This window comes from Macadamia integrifolia, unplaced genomic scaffold, assembly GCF_013358625.1.
Source record: "Macadamia integrifolia cultivar HAES 741 unplaced genomic scaffold, SCU_Mint_v3 scaffold_170A, whole genome shotgun sequence".
Lineage (NCBI taxonomy): Eukaryota > Viridiplantae > Streptophyta > Magnoliopsida > Proteales > Proteaceae > Macadamia > Macadamia integrifolia.
In genome coordinates, this window is record NW_024870628.1 from 35,597 (window position 1) to 49,270 (window position 13,674).

The 13,674-nt window shown below is 38.2% G+C and overlaps 2 protein-coding genes across 3 annotated transcripts in view; both read left to right on the plus strand.

Annotated features, from left to right (window-relative positions):
- Positions 1-13,674, plus strand: part of LOC122070996 (pre-mRNA-splicing factor CWC22 homolog) — a 30,660-nt gene that overhangs the window by 3,147 nt on the left and 13,839 nt on the right. The gene's annotated exons all lie outside the window — the stretch shown is intronic.
- Positions 7,904-10,141, plus strand: LOC122070995 (pre-mRNA-splicing factor CWC22 homolog). Its single transcript, XM_042635260.1, has 2 exons — positions 7,904-9,817; positions 9,911-10,141. Exons 1-2 carry the CDS (start codon positions 8,270-8,272, stop codon positions 10,124-10,126), a joined length of 1,764 nt encoding a protein of 587 aa, XP_042491194.1. The 5' UTR covers positions 7,904-8,269; the 3' UTR covers positions 10,127-10,141.

The following is a 13,674-nucleotide window of genomic DNA, read 5'->3' on the forward strand; positions in this document are numbered from 1 at the left end:
AAAAAAAAAAAAAAAGTAGGAAGAAGATACACCAGCATTCCAACAGAGTACAGCCCAAAAAAAGTAAGCTTGTATGTATGATGGACTTGGTCATATACAAAATCCTTGGAGGTTCCACCAATAAGAGTAACCAAGCATGTGTTTATTTCATTAGCTAATCCGAAGAGCATAAATGGATGCATCAACAAGTATAAGTTGTGAACAGGAGAAAATTGTCATAAAACCCAGGCAAAACTGTCTCATTCTACAAATATTACTCAGGACTACATGGGTTGGCCTGAGGATTTTGTAGAGGAACCATATTGATTTTTTTAACTTGACCAACAAGCTGGTCCAACATATAGGCCAGTGATCAGCAGAAAATTGCATAGGGTTGCAAAATGTTCTGCTTGAGGTATCCATAGCATAATTAAGTTAAGCAAATCTAAGCCACAGAAACGGAAACTCACCCAAGCACTGAACTGGCGTGATGCCAATGGTGGTTGCAATAATTATGCAAACTAATGTATGGGAAAGTAAATCCTGGAACTGTTTCTAGAACATACATATTGACCAATCTAATACAAAAAGTGGCCAAGCTAATATATACTGTAGAGGAATAATGCATGAACTTGAGTGGTCATTGTTGTCAGAAAAAAATTACCTTTTTTTTGGGACAGGCTATTGATTACTAGTAAATGAATAGAGGCTAACTTCTCAAAGTGACAATTTACATGATTATAGTTTCTGCCTGCCCAAAATGGCAGAAACAGATCCAAATGTGTAAGCCTGAGAAATACAGTTAAGAAAGTGCAGATCATGCATGAACTCTCATTGAACTGTTATCAATAAACCATTTAAGTGAGTACCTCTTAGAAATTCCGTAGCTCCATCCAGTACGAGGTTTAACAGCTGGTCATATCCTTTCAGAATTCCTGTCACTGTCAGAGAAAAAGAACACTCAATTAGGTATGACAAGTTGGATAAAGGATTTGAACATACTACTCATGACTCGTGAACAGAGAAGTTGCTCAAAAGACATCCCTCTCCAATGTTTAGGGAGATAAACTGCAGCAGGTTATTTCAGAGTGGGAATCGGTAGTATGGAGACAGCATTGGAGGACCATGGACGATTTCGTAATCAGCCCAAGAATTTTTTTTGTGGGGGTGGACAGATTCCAGATTCCATGAAAAAAAAAAGAGAAGATAAATAAATGTAAATCTTTGAAATCATGTTACCACATAAAGTGCACGGAATGCAAACAATAAGCATTCCATGAATGCTAGGAAATATAAAATAAATAATTTAGCTTCCACCTGTTTGTTGGGGAATGTAGAACAAAGCAGGAACTATACTGTCCTTAAACAAGATAGAGATCGAGATAATGAAGCTACATGAGCTCAAGTGCCCGTATGTGTCTAGATGTCAGAACAATCTTAAAAACATAAACCTTATGATACATGGTCTCAGTTATAATGTAAATCCAACAACATTATACAGGTAAGAGGATACTTCATACATAACAAGTGTCCATGATTTCTTGATTAACCAATAAATATTGAAATGAAATACAAAAAGTATGTAATAAACATATTTCAAAAAGGTATTGAGAATAGAAAATGTGATGATGTACTTAGAAGTTACATTTAAGATAAAAATGGGAGACTGGTATGATAAAAATGGATAGCTTCAAGTGGTCTTTCCTGTTCCCATTCCACACACACAACCTAAATGTAGTCCTAGCAAACAATGCAACAAGTTTATATACTAGACGCTCCTAAAATGATTGAACGTTCTAGCAATTTTATTAATCAGATTTGAATTAAGGTCCTTCTACTTGTAAGGACCATCCGTGACATCTGGAACAATTTGTTGCACAAGCAAAAATGGGTGGTTCTATGTGATAGTGGACCCCACACCCATTTTACTGTTCAAATTCTAGCTGAAAACAGATACATGAAGTGCTTGAAAAGTGAGTTAACAGTTTCATACATGAATGCCAGTATACTAATGGGATTTATTTCTGAAATTTTGAACTCTCTTTTGAGGCACTTCAACCTCTCGTTTTGAGATGAAATATGACTAGTGAAATGGCTATGGGGTACTCTATCACATAAAATCACCCATGTTTGCTTGTGCAACAAGTTGTTCCAGATGTCACAAAAAGTCGTTACAAGTAGAAGGTAAAAGAACCAATGATTGGTGCAGTAGTGCTCCCAAAAGCACAACTCCTTGAGAGATCTAGGCAATCAAGTAACCATTCAATGGTGAAGATGATTCAAGGATCCATCCATGTACTTACAAAGGTCATACAAAGGATAAACTGCCAATTGGCCAAGACATCCAAAGAGATGTTTTCCATAAAGCGATTTCAAGTGACGACAAAAGGACTTGTGAGTTGTGACACAGAAGGTCATGCCCTCAATCAAAATATCAATCTCCTCGTAGAAGGGAATTCACTAATCTTGGATACCATTTAGTGATCAAAACTTACCTGTAGATGCCACTCAAATTCCTCTTCAGTTGGTATAAGAAGATGTATAATGTAGAGGTTCCATGATCCATTCCACCCAAGCCCCCCCCCCCCACCAACACCATTTTTTTTTTTTCTTTTCTTTTTTGGGGTTGGGGTCTGGAGGTTGAGGGAAAGGTTTAAATCTATCGATAAAGCTCACATTCTATCAATTTCACAATTTCTAATACTAATTAAAAATCCTAAGCCTTACCTTGTCTACCACCAGTTAGCTTCACTTGGACGCCCTTGTCCACAAACTTCGCCAGGTCTAAAACTGTTTCTTTCCGGCCTGACTGAAACAATGACATGGTATGACACCATGTAAGCCTCCAAAATAACAAAATCCAACATCTCAATATGACCAGAAATGAAATGACCTTAGAAATCGATAGCCAGAGAGAGACAGAAACTTGCCATTATGTAGTAATCTCCCGGATTCCTTCAGAAAGGGGCGGGGAGAAAATTTGAATCAAATAAACAAGCTTTCCTTCCTGAATTTCACATAAACACAGAAAAAACCAGTATCAATGAATGGATAAAACGGAAACAATGTAAAACCCCTTAATATTCAACGAAAAATACAGAGAAAACAAAGTTTTGGGCAACAAATATACCGAAAGCTATCCCAACCCTTTTAATGGTGAACGAGAATAAGAGCAACAGACGACAACGAACGAGTATACTTCGTTCTTTTCCGCTTCTGCAAGAAGCGAGTTCTTGTAAAATTTGAAACAAGACTTACCGAGTAGACTATGTAGTCATTGAAAACACGCGCGCGCAAATGGTTTCTGAAGAAACGTTAGGTTGGTCGGTTGTCCGCTTGCTGCTCTGCTTGTGACGATTCCTGTCTCCCTCATATGAGCTCTATCTCACAAGGGGTGTCAAACGGCGGGTTGGATCGGTTTGGGCTAGGGTTAACATAAATGGCCGGGTGTCAAACTAGGGAACCGGACCAATAAGAGATTCAAAACCAATATAAGGATGTCAAAATGGAATCGAAATGAGAATCGATTATTTACGATTCAATCAATTGGATCACAGAGAAATGACTCGATTTTGATTTCGTAGGTATATTTCATGGTTATCATTTTTGCACTACCTTATGATCAAGGAAAGGTTTGTTCTGTATTTCTAAGATGGCTTTTCATGATGCTATAATGTTTAGTAAGATAATCTGCAAATATATATTGAGATGGTAAGTTTCATGTATTCAAAATATAGTTGTTCGTAATCCCAAATTAGGTGTAATAAGAATCAAATTAATGGGTACAAAGGTGAAACCAAATATGAACCAATACTACAAGCCATATCTAAACTGAATGGTGAATCAAAATTAATTAAATGCATTACAATTCAGAATTACAAACCGTTCTCCTAAATTTGATGCTAATAAGTGATTGATACCCATTCTATAGTTAAACTAATTGATGAATTTAAGTCCAAAGTCTATTGTTTTATCTTTTTTTTTTTTCTTTAATGGGAGTATTCGATTCATATATTATAAACATTGAACTCTTGGTCCTCTTTCTATCCCATGTTGAATGCTTAAGTCCTATTGTTAAGATTTTCATTTTTGTTTCTTTTATTTTCTATTCATGTATTGACAACCAAACTAGTCCGTATAGAAGCGGATAATTAGAAAAAAGCTCATACAACTATTTAATTTATTTTCTTTTTTTATTAATTTTTTTCTTTTCCTATTGCAAGGGATCCATTAGGAACCATACAAATGACGAACATAGGAGTCAATGAAAGATTCACACAAAAAGGGCTAGGATGGAGGCCCAAGAGGCCACACACTTGTTGGAAAGCTAGAAAGATTATATAAGGGTTAATAAAGGTGTCACTTAGATGTCGCAACTCACTAACCAAGTCCTTGGGCACCATCCAAATGAGTAGTGCCAAAACACTGGGGTTCGCCTATATTCACTCAAAAATTGTGACATGATGTTCACATGTATTGGTATCTTCCATACATAGAGAAGGAGATGCGGAAGCAAACGAGAGCACGCATATGGGCATATATATGAATGAGATTTTTTATTTTATGTGGAGTGAGCCCCCTTTATTATTAATAATCAGTATAAGTTGCATGGCCATCATACTTTTTTCTTTTCTTTTTGGTAAAAATACATGGCTACCGTACAAGAGTATAATCCATTTCCACATATTGTCGTTCATCACCTACCCTAATCATATTATTAAGAGTGTTCTACCAAAGAAACACACACACACACACACACACACATATTACTAAGGCTAGGTTTGTTAGTCATTCAGTTCTAGAAACGACGTTTCGTGTCAAACACAAAATTTTAAGTTTCTATGTCAAAATGTCGTTTAAAAAAAAAAAGGGTGTTTGGTGAACCTGTTTCAATAATGATTACACTAATTGTTCACCTTTGTTGTATTTGTAATGAATCTGGAATGACAGAACAAGGTTTCATCATTCTATCATTTTGCATTTCTTGCATTTTTCCCTCTTTTCGTTCAAAAAAATCGAAAAACCACCAAGTTGGCACCAAATTCTTTATTTCGTTTTTTTTCCCTCATAAAATGAAAAAACATTAGAAACGTTTTTCTAAATGACTACCAAATGCAGACTAAGAGTGCAGTAAGGTTTCCAAGATAGATTGAAAGACTTTGACTTATTGAATAGTTGCTATTCCAAACAGGATTAAGTAGTCAGCAAATGCCAATGGTATTGGATCAACAAATCAATCTACTGATCTTGGGTCGGGGATTGATATTTGCCCTTGAATCATATACCTATCCAACTTGATCCGAATCACATCATCAAAAAACTTTACAAGCCGGTCGGACCAATATAGAATGATACTGATTTTTGAAACCAGGCTATAGGTCAAACTGGGTCAATTTAGGTCAAACACTCAAAAAGTAACATTTTCAAACATTGTAGGCCGATCTAGACCTATCAGACAGATATCGACGAAGTGATTGGTAAGATCATTCTGTTTTTGTTGATAAAAATTAATAAGACAATAAGACTTTCATAATAACACTAATTGTATTTATGTGTCTATCTGTCTTGAAAATCATAATTTACAGTGCCACCCCCATAAAATACTATTATTATAAGAACACCATCTCTGTAATAACAAATAAGACTCGGACCCCCTGCTATCAGATGCTGTTACGGACTATACCTTATATGCTGATGTCAACTATTATATATATTTTTTTAAATACCAAAATACCTTACTAAATCTAAAGTACCTAAAATACCCATTTAATAAGGATTCATCCCTAAACTGATAACTGCTATACTCTGACCCCAAATCGATACCTTCACGTTCGGAGCACCGACAATCCAAAATAGAGCTAGAGACTATAAAGGTCTCCATAAAGTTTGCAACTTCCTACCCAAGTACAAGACAAAAGCTTGGATTGATGACCATGGAGCTGCTTATCCCATCTCAAGTAATAGGTATTAATTTCTACGCAGATCCAGCCAAACCAATGGAGGAAGGGAAGCCCCAACACCATCCGATGCCTTGCCAGTCATTAGTCATCTCCATTTGCTTGGGGGAGAAAATTCACTTGCACAAACACTTGGAGCTAGGGGTGTCAATTCCTAAACCGAACCGGTAAAACCGGTCAGACCGAACCGATAACAACACGGACCGAACCGAACCGAAGCCTTATTGGTTCGATTCGGTTTCAAGTATTGCAACCCCAAAACCAAATCGAACCGCACCGGAAACCAGACGAACCCGAAACCAAATCGAAACCGGCTCAAAACCCAGACCAAAACTGAAACCAAACTGGTAAGAAACTGAAACACTCCAAAATCCATTAAAAAAATCAAAATTTGCATAGTTTTGTATGCATTTGTATGGAAAGTCGAATCCAAACTATATAAAAAACCAAAACCAACCCGGTTACAAATTGATTTAAGAAACCGAAGACAAACCGAAACCAAACCGCATCGAAACCGAAACCAAACCGAAACTGAAATTTCCTTATTGGTTCGGTTTCGATTTCAACTTTCCCACACCGAAACCAACTCAACCTGGACCAAAACCGAGCCGGACCGACCGATTGACACCCCTACTTGAAGCTATGGCTGACAAGTATGGTCCAACCATCATGATCAGACTCGACATACATCACTCTCTGATTGTGCGCAGTGGAGAGCTGATCAAAGAGTGTTTCACTACCAATGACATGGTTTTTGCTTCACGCCCTATTTTTACCGTAGGCAAGTACTTGGGCACCGTTTGATAACGTTCCGTTTATGCCATTTTTGCATTTTCCTATTCCCATAAAAGGATAAACAACCTAAAAAACATTTGATAAAGTTGTTATGTTTCATCCGTTTCACCCGTTTTCCATAAACATAAATCAAAATTTATGCCTATTTACAATTCTATAAACAACTTTGACAAAACAAGTCATACTTGTTTATTCGTTACTATAAACGAATTTGAGAGAAAAAATGTTGTTGTGCCCAATATATCTCTCAACTATTTAAACCTAAAAAGATGCAACCAAGCCCTCTCTCCCTTTTGGGCATCGGATGATACTATTGGATTTTTTAGTGGCATTATGTCTACAAAAAACGTTTCGATAACAGGTTTATCAAACACTAAAAAATCCGTTTTTGTTTTTGAAAACTTGAAAAGCCGTTTCTGCTCTTTATAGACACAAGAACAACATAAACGTTATCAAACAGTGTCTTGGGCTACCACTACGCTGATCACCGACGATCACGACAGTTACCATATCGCCCTACTATATGACTTACATCTACTGCTTCATTAAATTCCAAAGAACAAATCTGGAAGAAAATCTCTATTTCATAAGATTCCAGATAGCAAATCTGGAAAAAAAAAATCAGGTAAAGAAAAAATGTAGAAGAAAGAAACAAAAACATAGGAAAGACTGAACATAGCTACGCTCCCTTGTGCCCAGGGAAGGAGAACACCGCTGACAGTAGTGCTGTGCACCTGTGCCGAAAAGTGCATCTATCTCACTGTGCCGGCCACTATGCTTGATGGCTTCTTCAACGGCACAATGAATGTGAGTAGAGGTAGGGGTGAGGAGGATTTGTTACAAACATGAGTTTTAGTTAATAGGGTATAATGGTCATTTTAACTCCTCACTCAACAACGACTGATGACAGAGGATCTGAGTCTAATTTGGTATTACAGAAAAGGTGTTCTTATAATAGTGGCATTCTCCATGGTGTCACGCTATAAATTACCCCTTTTTTTTTTCACTTTTCATTTATTGGCAACATAGAGTAATGCCGGTCTACAATACAACCAAGGGTTGGCAAAATCGGAAACTTGGAATCGAATCGGTTAATGCGGATTTTGATTTTGAATCGCACGAATCGGCCGATTCTTCCTCCGAGCGAGAGTTCCACAAGTCGGAGTTCCTTCTGAGCGAGAGTTCCACAAGTTCTCCTAATCCCTTTTTCACTTCAATCATCACTCACAAGCCACAACTCACAAAAATCCCATAAACAGTGACGAAGGAACGCTGTATCCGCCATTGCCGAGTATAAATAGGTAGTGCGGCAGCGAATGTATGTGGCTGCGCTGCAACCTGCAAGCTTGACTAAGAGAAGAAACTCCATTCATGTTGTAGATCTTTTCTTTGTATTCTGATCTTATGTTTGCGGCTTGAGTAAGTTGATCCCTTTTCCCTTTTTCCTTCCGGAATCTGTTAGTTCTCTCGCGCAATCTTAAATTAGTTAATCTACTGTGTGGATTGAAAATTAGGGTTTTCTGTTAATTTGATGCAAAATGGTTAATCGAGATGAAGAGGAAGTATTGGATAGGGTGGATGTCGATCTCGATAAGTACAGAAAGAAGCACAGGTCGAACTCTCATCATTATAGCTGCGGGAATCAAAGTGATTCATCGGAATCTGGAGAAGTTAGGGAGGACCGATCCAAGCACAGAAGCGAAAGGCGTGACAAGTATGGTGAACAGAAAGAAGACGGTGAAATTAGGGAGGGTAAAGATATTAGGGCCAGAGGCGAAAATAATAAGGATTTGACGAATGGGGGAGGGGATGATAGTCGACGCCATGAACGTGAGGAACTGAGAGAATCTCGCCACAGAGGTCATCTCAGAGATGGGAAGTCCTCGGGGAGAGAAAAGGATCGAAGGTTGGAGGATGAGGGTAGGAGGCATAATTATAGCAGCGAGAATCAAAGTGATTCCTTGGAACCTGGAGAAGTTAGTAGGGAAGACCGATCCAAGCACAGAAGCGAAAGGCGTGACAAGTATAGGGAACAGAAAGAAGACGGTGAAATTAGGGAGAGTAAAGATAGTAGGGCTAGAGGCGAAGGTAATAAAGATTTGACTGGTGAGGATAGGGATGAACGTCGACGCCATGAACGTGAGGAGCGGAGAGAATCTCACCACCTTAGTCATCGCAGAGATGGAAAGTCTTCAGGGAGAGAGAAGGATGGAAGATTGGAGGATGAGAGTAGGAGGCATGATGGTAGTAGAAGGTCCAAGGCAGATGTGGATGGACGGGACCGGTACGAGAACGGCCAGAGACAGCGGCAAGCTGAAAGTAGCAGGGACAAAAACAGAGACGGGGGGTTACCTGAGGAATCAGGCGATGATGATGGGAGAGACACAGAAATTCGCAGGATGAGAGAAAGGCACTTACGTAGGAATGTAGACCCTGATGATAGTGGAGAACGTAAAAGAGAAAGAGAAAAACAGAAAGAGAGAGAAAGAAATGGGAGAGATGACGATAGGCACGACCGGAGGCCTAGAAGTGATTACGATGATAAAAGTCATAAGAGGCGAGATGAACGGAGAGATGATCAAGTACATGGAAGAGGGAAGAGCACAAAGGAAACCAATGAGAAGGAAGGAGATAGGAAGAGACTGGATGATTCAATATCTCATAAACCATCAACATTACAAGATGGGAACCCAAATGGTGATACAACAAACTTGGGGAGGAGTGGAGGAGTTTACATTCCTCCATTTAAGTTGGCTCGGATGATGAAAGATGTGGAAGATAAAAATAGTGTTGAATACCAGCGATTAACATGGGATGCTCTTCGCAAGAGTATAAATGGACTTGTAAACAAGGTTAATGCGACTAACATTAAGAATATTATCCCAGAATTATTCGCTGAGAATCTTGTTCGGGGTAGAGGGCTCTTTTGCCGGTCATGTATGAAGTCACAGATGGCGTCCCCGGGTTTTACAGATGTTTTTGCAGCATTGGTTGCTGTTGTCAACACCAAGTTTCCTGAAGTGGGCGATCTTCTTTTAAGAAGGATTGTTTTGCAGCTTAAAAGGGCTTATAAGAGGAATGACAAGGTATATTCATCTTCTTTATTTTATTACTTGTGAGCATTGATGCACAGTTTTTGTTTATGATCATTATCTTGATACTTAGTTTTCTATGGACAGCCTCAATTGCTTGCTGCAGTTAAATTCATAGCTCATCTTGTGAATCAACAAGTGGCGCATGAGATTATTGCTTTGGAGTTGCTAACTCTACTGCTGGAAAATCCTACTGATGATAGTGTTGAGGTGGCTGTCGGGTTTGTCACGGAATGCGGTTCATTGCTTCAAGACCTTTCACCACAGGGCATCCACGGTGAGTGTGCTAGTGGTTCTAGATGACTTTTTAGTGGAGCAGAATTCCTTTTTGGACTAGTTATTGAACTTCCATTATCATTCTTTTGTTTTGTATTGGCTATTGGCTATATTTAAGTTTATAATGGTTCTAAAACTGCTGCAATCTTTAAGTATATTTTTATTTTATATTCCATGTTCATTGGTTGTCAGAATCTTACTTCCAAACTTAATTTCTTGCTTTTCCAGTGGGAAATTTTATTTTCAAGGAGAAAAACTGTGGAAAAAAAAAAAAAATTCAAACAAGAGGGTTTTGGATCCTTTAGAAGCAAATAATCATGAGACTATTGTGCAAGGATTAATTGGAAATTGGAGAAGGAAGATTGCTGGCTATGCATGGAATCACTAACGGTGTTAAAATATGTGTCATTGGCCGTTTGTTTCATGTAGAAGGTGAAAGTGCCAAGTCTGATTGGCCTTGGAGGATTGACCTACTCCTATCGCATTGAACTCATCTGCCATCTTGCTTTACCTCATTCCAATGGTGAGCAAGAATGGCAAATGATTTGCGAATTGAGGATTTCTTCATCCTAGATTGTATTGAGAACTCCATTCCCTTGTGAGATGTGGCATTTCATTCTTTTTTTTTTTCCCCACCTAGTTTTTCTATTCATTTGCTACTTTTTGGTGGAAGTAGGCCCCTTGCTCTCTCTCTTTCTCATTAATAAGATTTTTATTTACCAGAAGAAAAATGCAAAGTGGAATTTGATGGGGTCTTATAGGAACCTTCCCACAAGATGGCAGAATGCTGAGTGTGTCCTTTTTTTTTGGGTTTTAGGGACATGGAGCATAGTCCAAATTCACAAACAACATTCCATTCAGTATCTCACACATTAGATACCCAAGTACAGCTAGAACGATGGACCTATTAGGGGTACCAGTAACTCCGTTTCCAGGCCTTTTCCAAATTGCTGAACTAATTTTGCCAAGGAAAAATTCCATTGCTAAAACAACATTACTGAATGACAAATTAATAGAGTGTTATGTATGTTAGTTGTTAGAGAATCAATCTTAGCATGTGGTACTTCTTCTAGGTAGCACAAGCTTTTTTTTGCATGTGAATTTTCGAGTCTAACATCTTATTGCTTAGTCTGACATGACAGACCTCCTATAGATACCATAAACTTAATTTTTCCATACTTATTTTGAAAACGCCACTGAATTTTAGTAAACGTGGAATTGATTTTTGTCCAGAAAAATGGTTTCCCTAACATCTTACTGCTTGGTCTATAACTCATTTGCAAGTACATAAATATGCTTTCAGATTTAGTTAGTGTATAGAAAGAAGAATAGAATGTATATGCGCTCATGTCATCATTTATAGTGGTTCTAGTTTTCCTTCCATCATAGAGAGACCAGAAAAACACAAGCACAAATAAATGAAATAATTGCAATAACGATGATGTCGATGACGATGATGATGACGGTGAAAATCTGTTCTACAGGTGCTCCTTAGTTCTTGTGTGGCAACATAGCACTCCATGGTTTTCATGGAACTTTCTCAGCAGTTTCCAAACAATTATGTATAGTCTGGTGTTTGTCTAATTAATTGGCCCAATTGGTGGCTAGTGTGCAAAGAAACCAAGTCTTATGGAATCACCCTGTTTACTCAAAACTCAAAAGGCTAACAAAGAGGAACAAAGCCTTAAAGAATAGAAGTAAAATGAAGAATATCCTTGCTTCTAAGACAAAGAGGACACTGTTAACCAATATATGAGTTGTGGAAGTAAAATATATACACTTGAGAAAAGCTCATATTGACTGGAAGTTGGAACACATTCAGCTATATGAATCTGGTGGAAAATAAGGTGGAGGAGGGAATAGAAAACCATGGTAGGGTTTTACAGGGAATGTTGTGTCTTAAAACCTCCTACTTTCTGATTTTTTAGACCAGTCAGGCCCATAATTAGCCCCAATAACTTATAGTCATAACCAGCCCGCATTAAAGTTATAGTCAGGCCCATACGCTGGTCATAACTTAAGGCTTAAGCCCTTGAGGGCCCATGTTACTTCCACATGTGGAGTTACTACATGCTATGAGCTATCTTAGTTGCTATTTTTTTTTTTAATTTCTATTGTGATTCAGTTTCATTTCTTTGTAGTAGACTATTAGTTATTACTGATTAGTAATGGCATTTAAGAGTCCCTTTTATATTTCTATTTTAGTAACCCCCACACATGGGAGGGTTATTATTCTTGTAGTTGTTGATTGGTGATTATAAATAAAGAGGAGGGGGCATGCTGCCCACGATTTTGATGTTTGAACAATTGCTCTCTTGTGAGAATCAGTTGCAGGCTCCTAGGTGGTGAAGCGAACCTAGGCTTGGTGGTGATACCAAGTCATATCCCCCCTTCCTTTTCTCAAGCTTCTTCTACTTTACGGTTCTGTCAGTTCCAGTATCCTTTCCTCTTCCTACTTTATCTTGTCATCGGGTAATCTATGCCCCTTTTGTGGTTTATCCTTAATCTTATTGTGTCCATTTATGAACCTCTTTCTTGCAGGTTTTCCATTCAGTTTTTTCCTGCCAATGGTTTCTGTTTTCCATTCTTTTCTGACTGCTGTTTTGTCTATAGCACATCCAACCATTAGTTGGGCCCCATCTTTTGATAAGTTCTACACTCTTCTTGGGGCTTCCTTCTGCCAGAATTTGGAGTTTGTCTGAATTCCAGATCTTAAGTTACAGCTACTCTCCTTTACGTTCTGATTTCTGATTTCTAAGGTTTCTTGTTCCTATCCTTATTAATTCCTTTTGGAGCATAAATTCAGCAGGATCTCTAATCTCTTTGACCTGATTTCCAGCCATACCCAAGTGCTGGTTGTCAAGTTATTTTAGTCTTTTTGTATTCTGTTCTGTTTGTTCTGTCCTGTGGCTTGCTGTCCATTAATCTATCTACGGGTTAGTGTACTTCATCAATTGATAACTAAAGAACCTGCCAACCGATGAGGCTGAAAAACTGGTCAAATTCTGGCCTAAACCTACTATGGTTGTGGCTAAAAGATCACAAGGTCCAAGGGTTAGATAGGAAGTGATGGAGGTGGACAGAAATCAGAAACTATGTGAAAACAGGAAATTAACAAGATATTGAAATATATAGATTCCCCCCCAAGTTCGAGATCTGGCCATACTGCAATTCTGGAAAGACGTAGTACTATCAGGGAGGAGCGTCATATCCAGATTAGGATTTTAAATCTGATGTTCGGAGGGGATGGAATCTTTAAGAGAAGACTGAGAACATCACCCCACCTAGGGTTACTGTTGATTTGCCATTAGCATGCTTCCCACATAGAGAACACAAGTTTCTTCAATAGCCAAAATCATTTGAGAGGGTCTCTCTTCTCTTATGTTCTTAAAATTAAAAGCATGTAGTACAAGAATAGTAAGTCTTAGCTACCAAGTAGCTTACAGCTTAATAAACTGGCAACCCCCTAGGAAATCTAGTTATTTTTTCTGGTAGAAACCTAGAAGATTTAGTTGCTGTAACACAGAAAGGAAAGTGACAAAACCAAAGTTAAAACTACTAAAGTTGCTAATGGC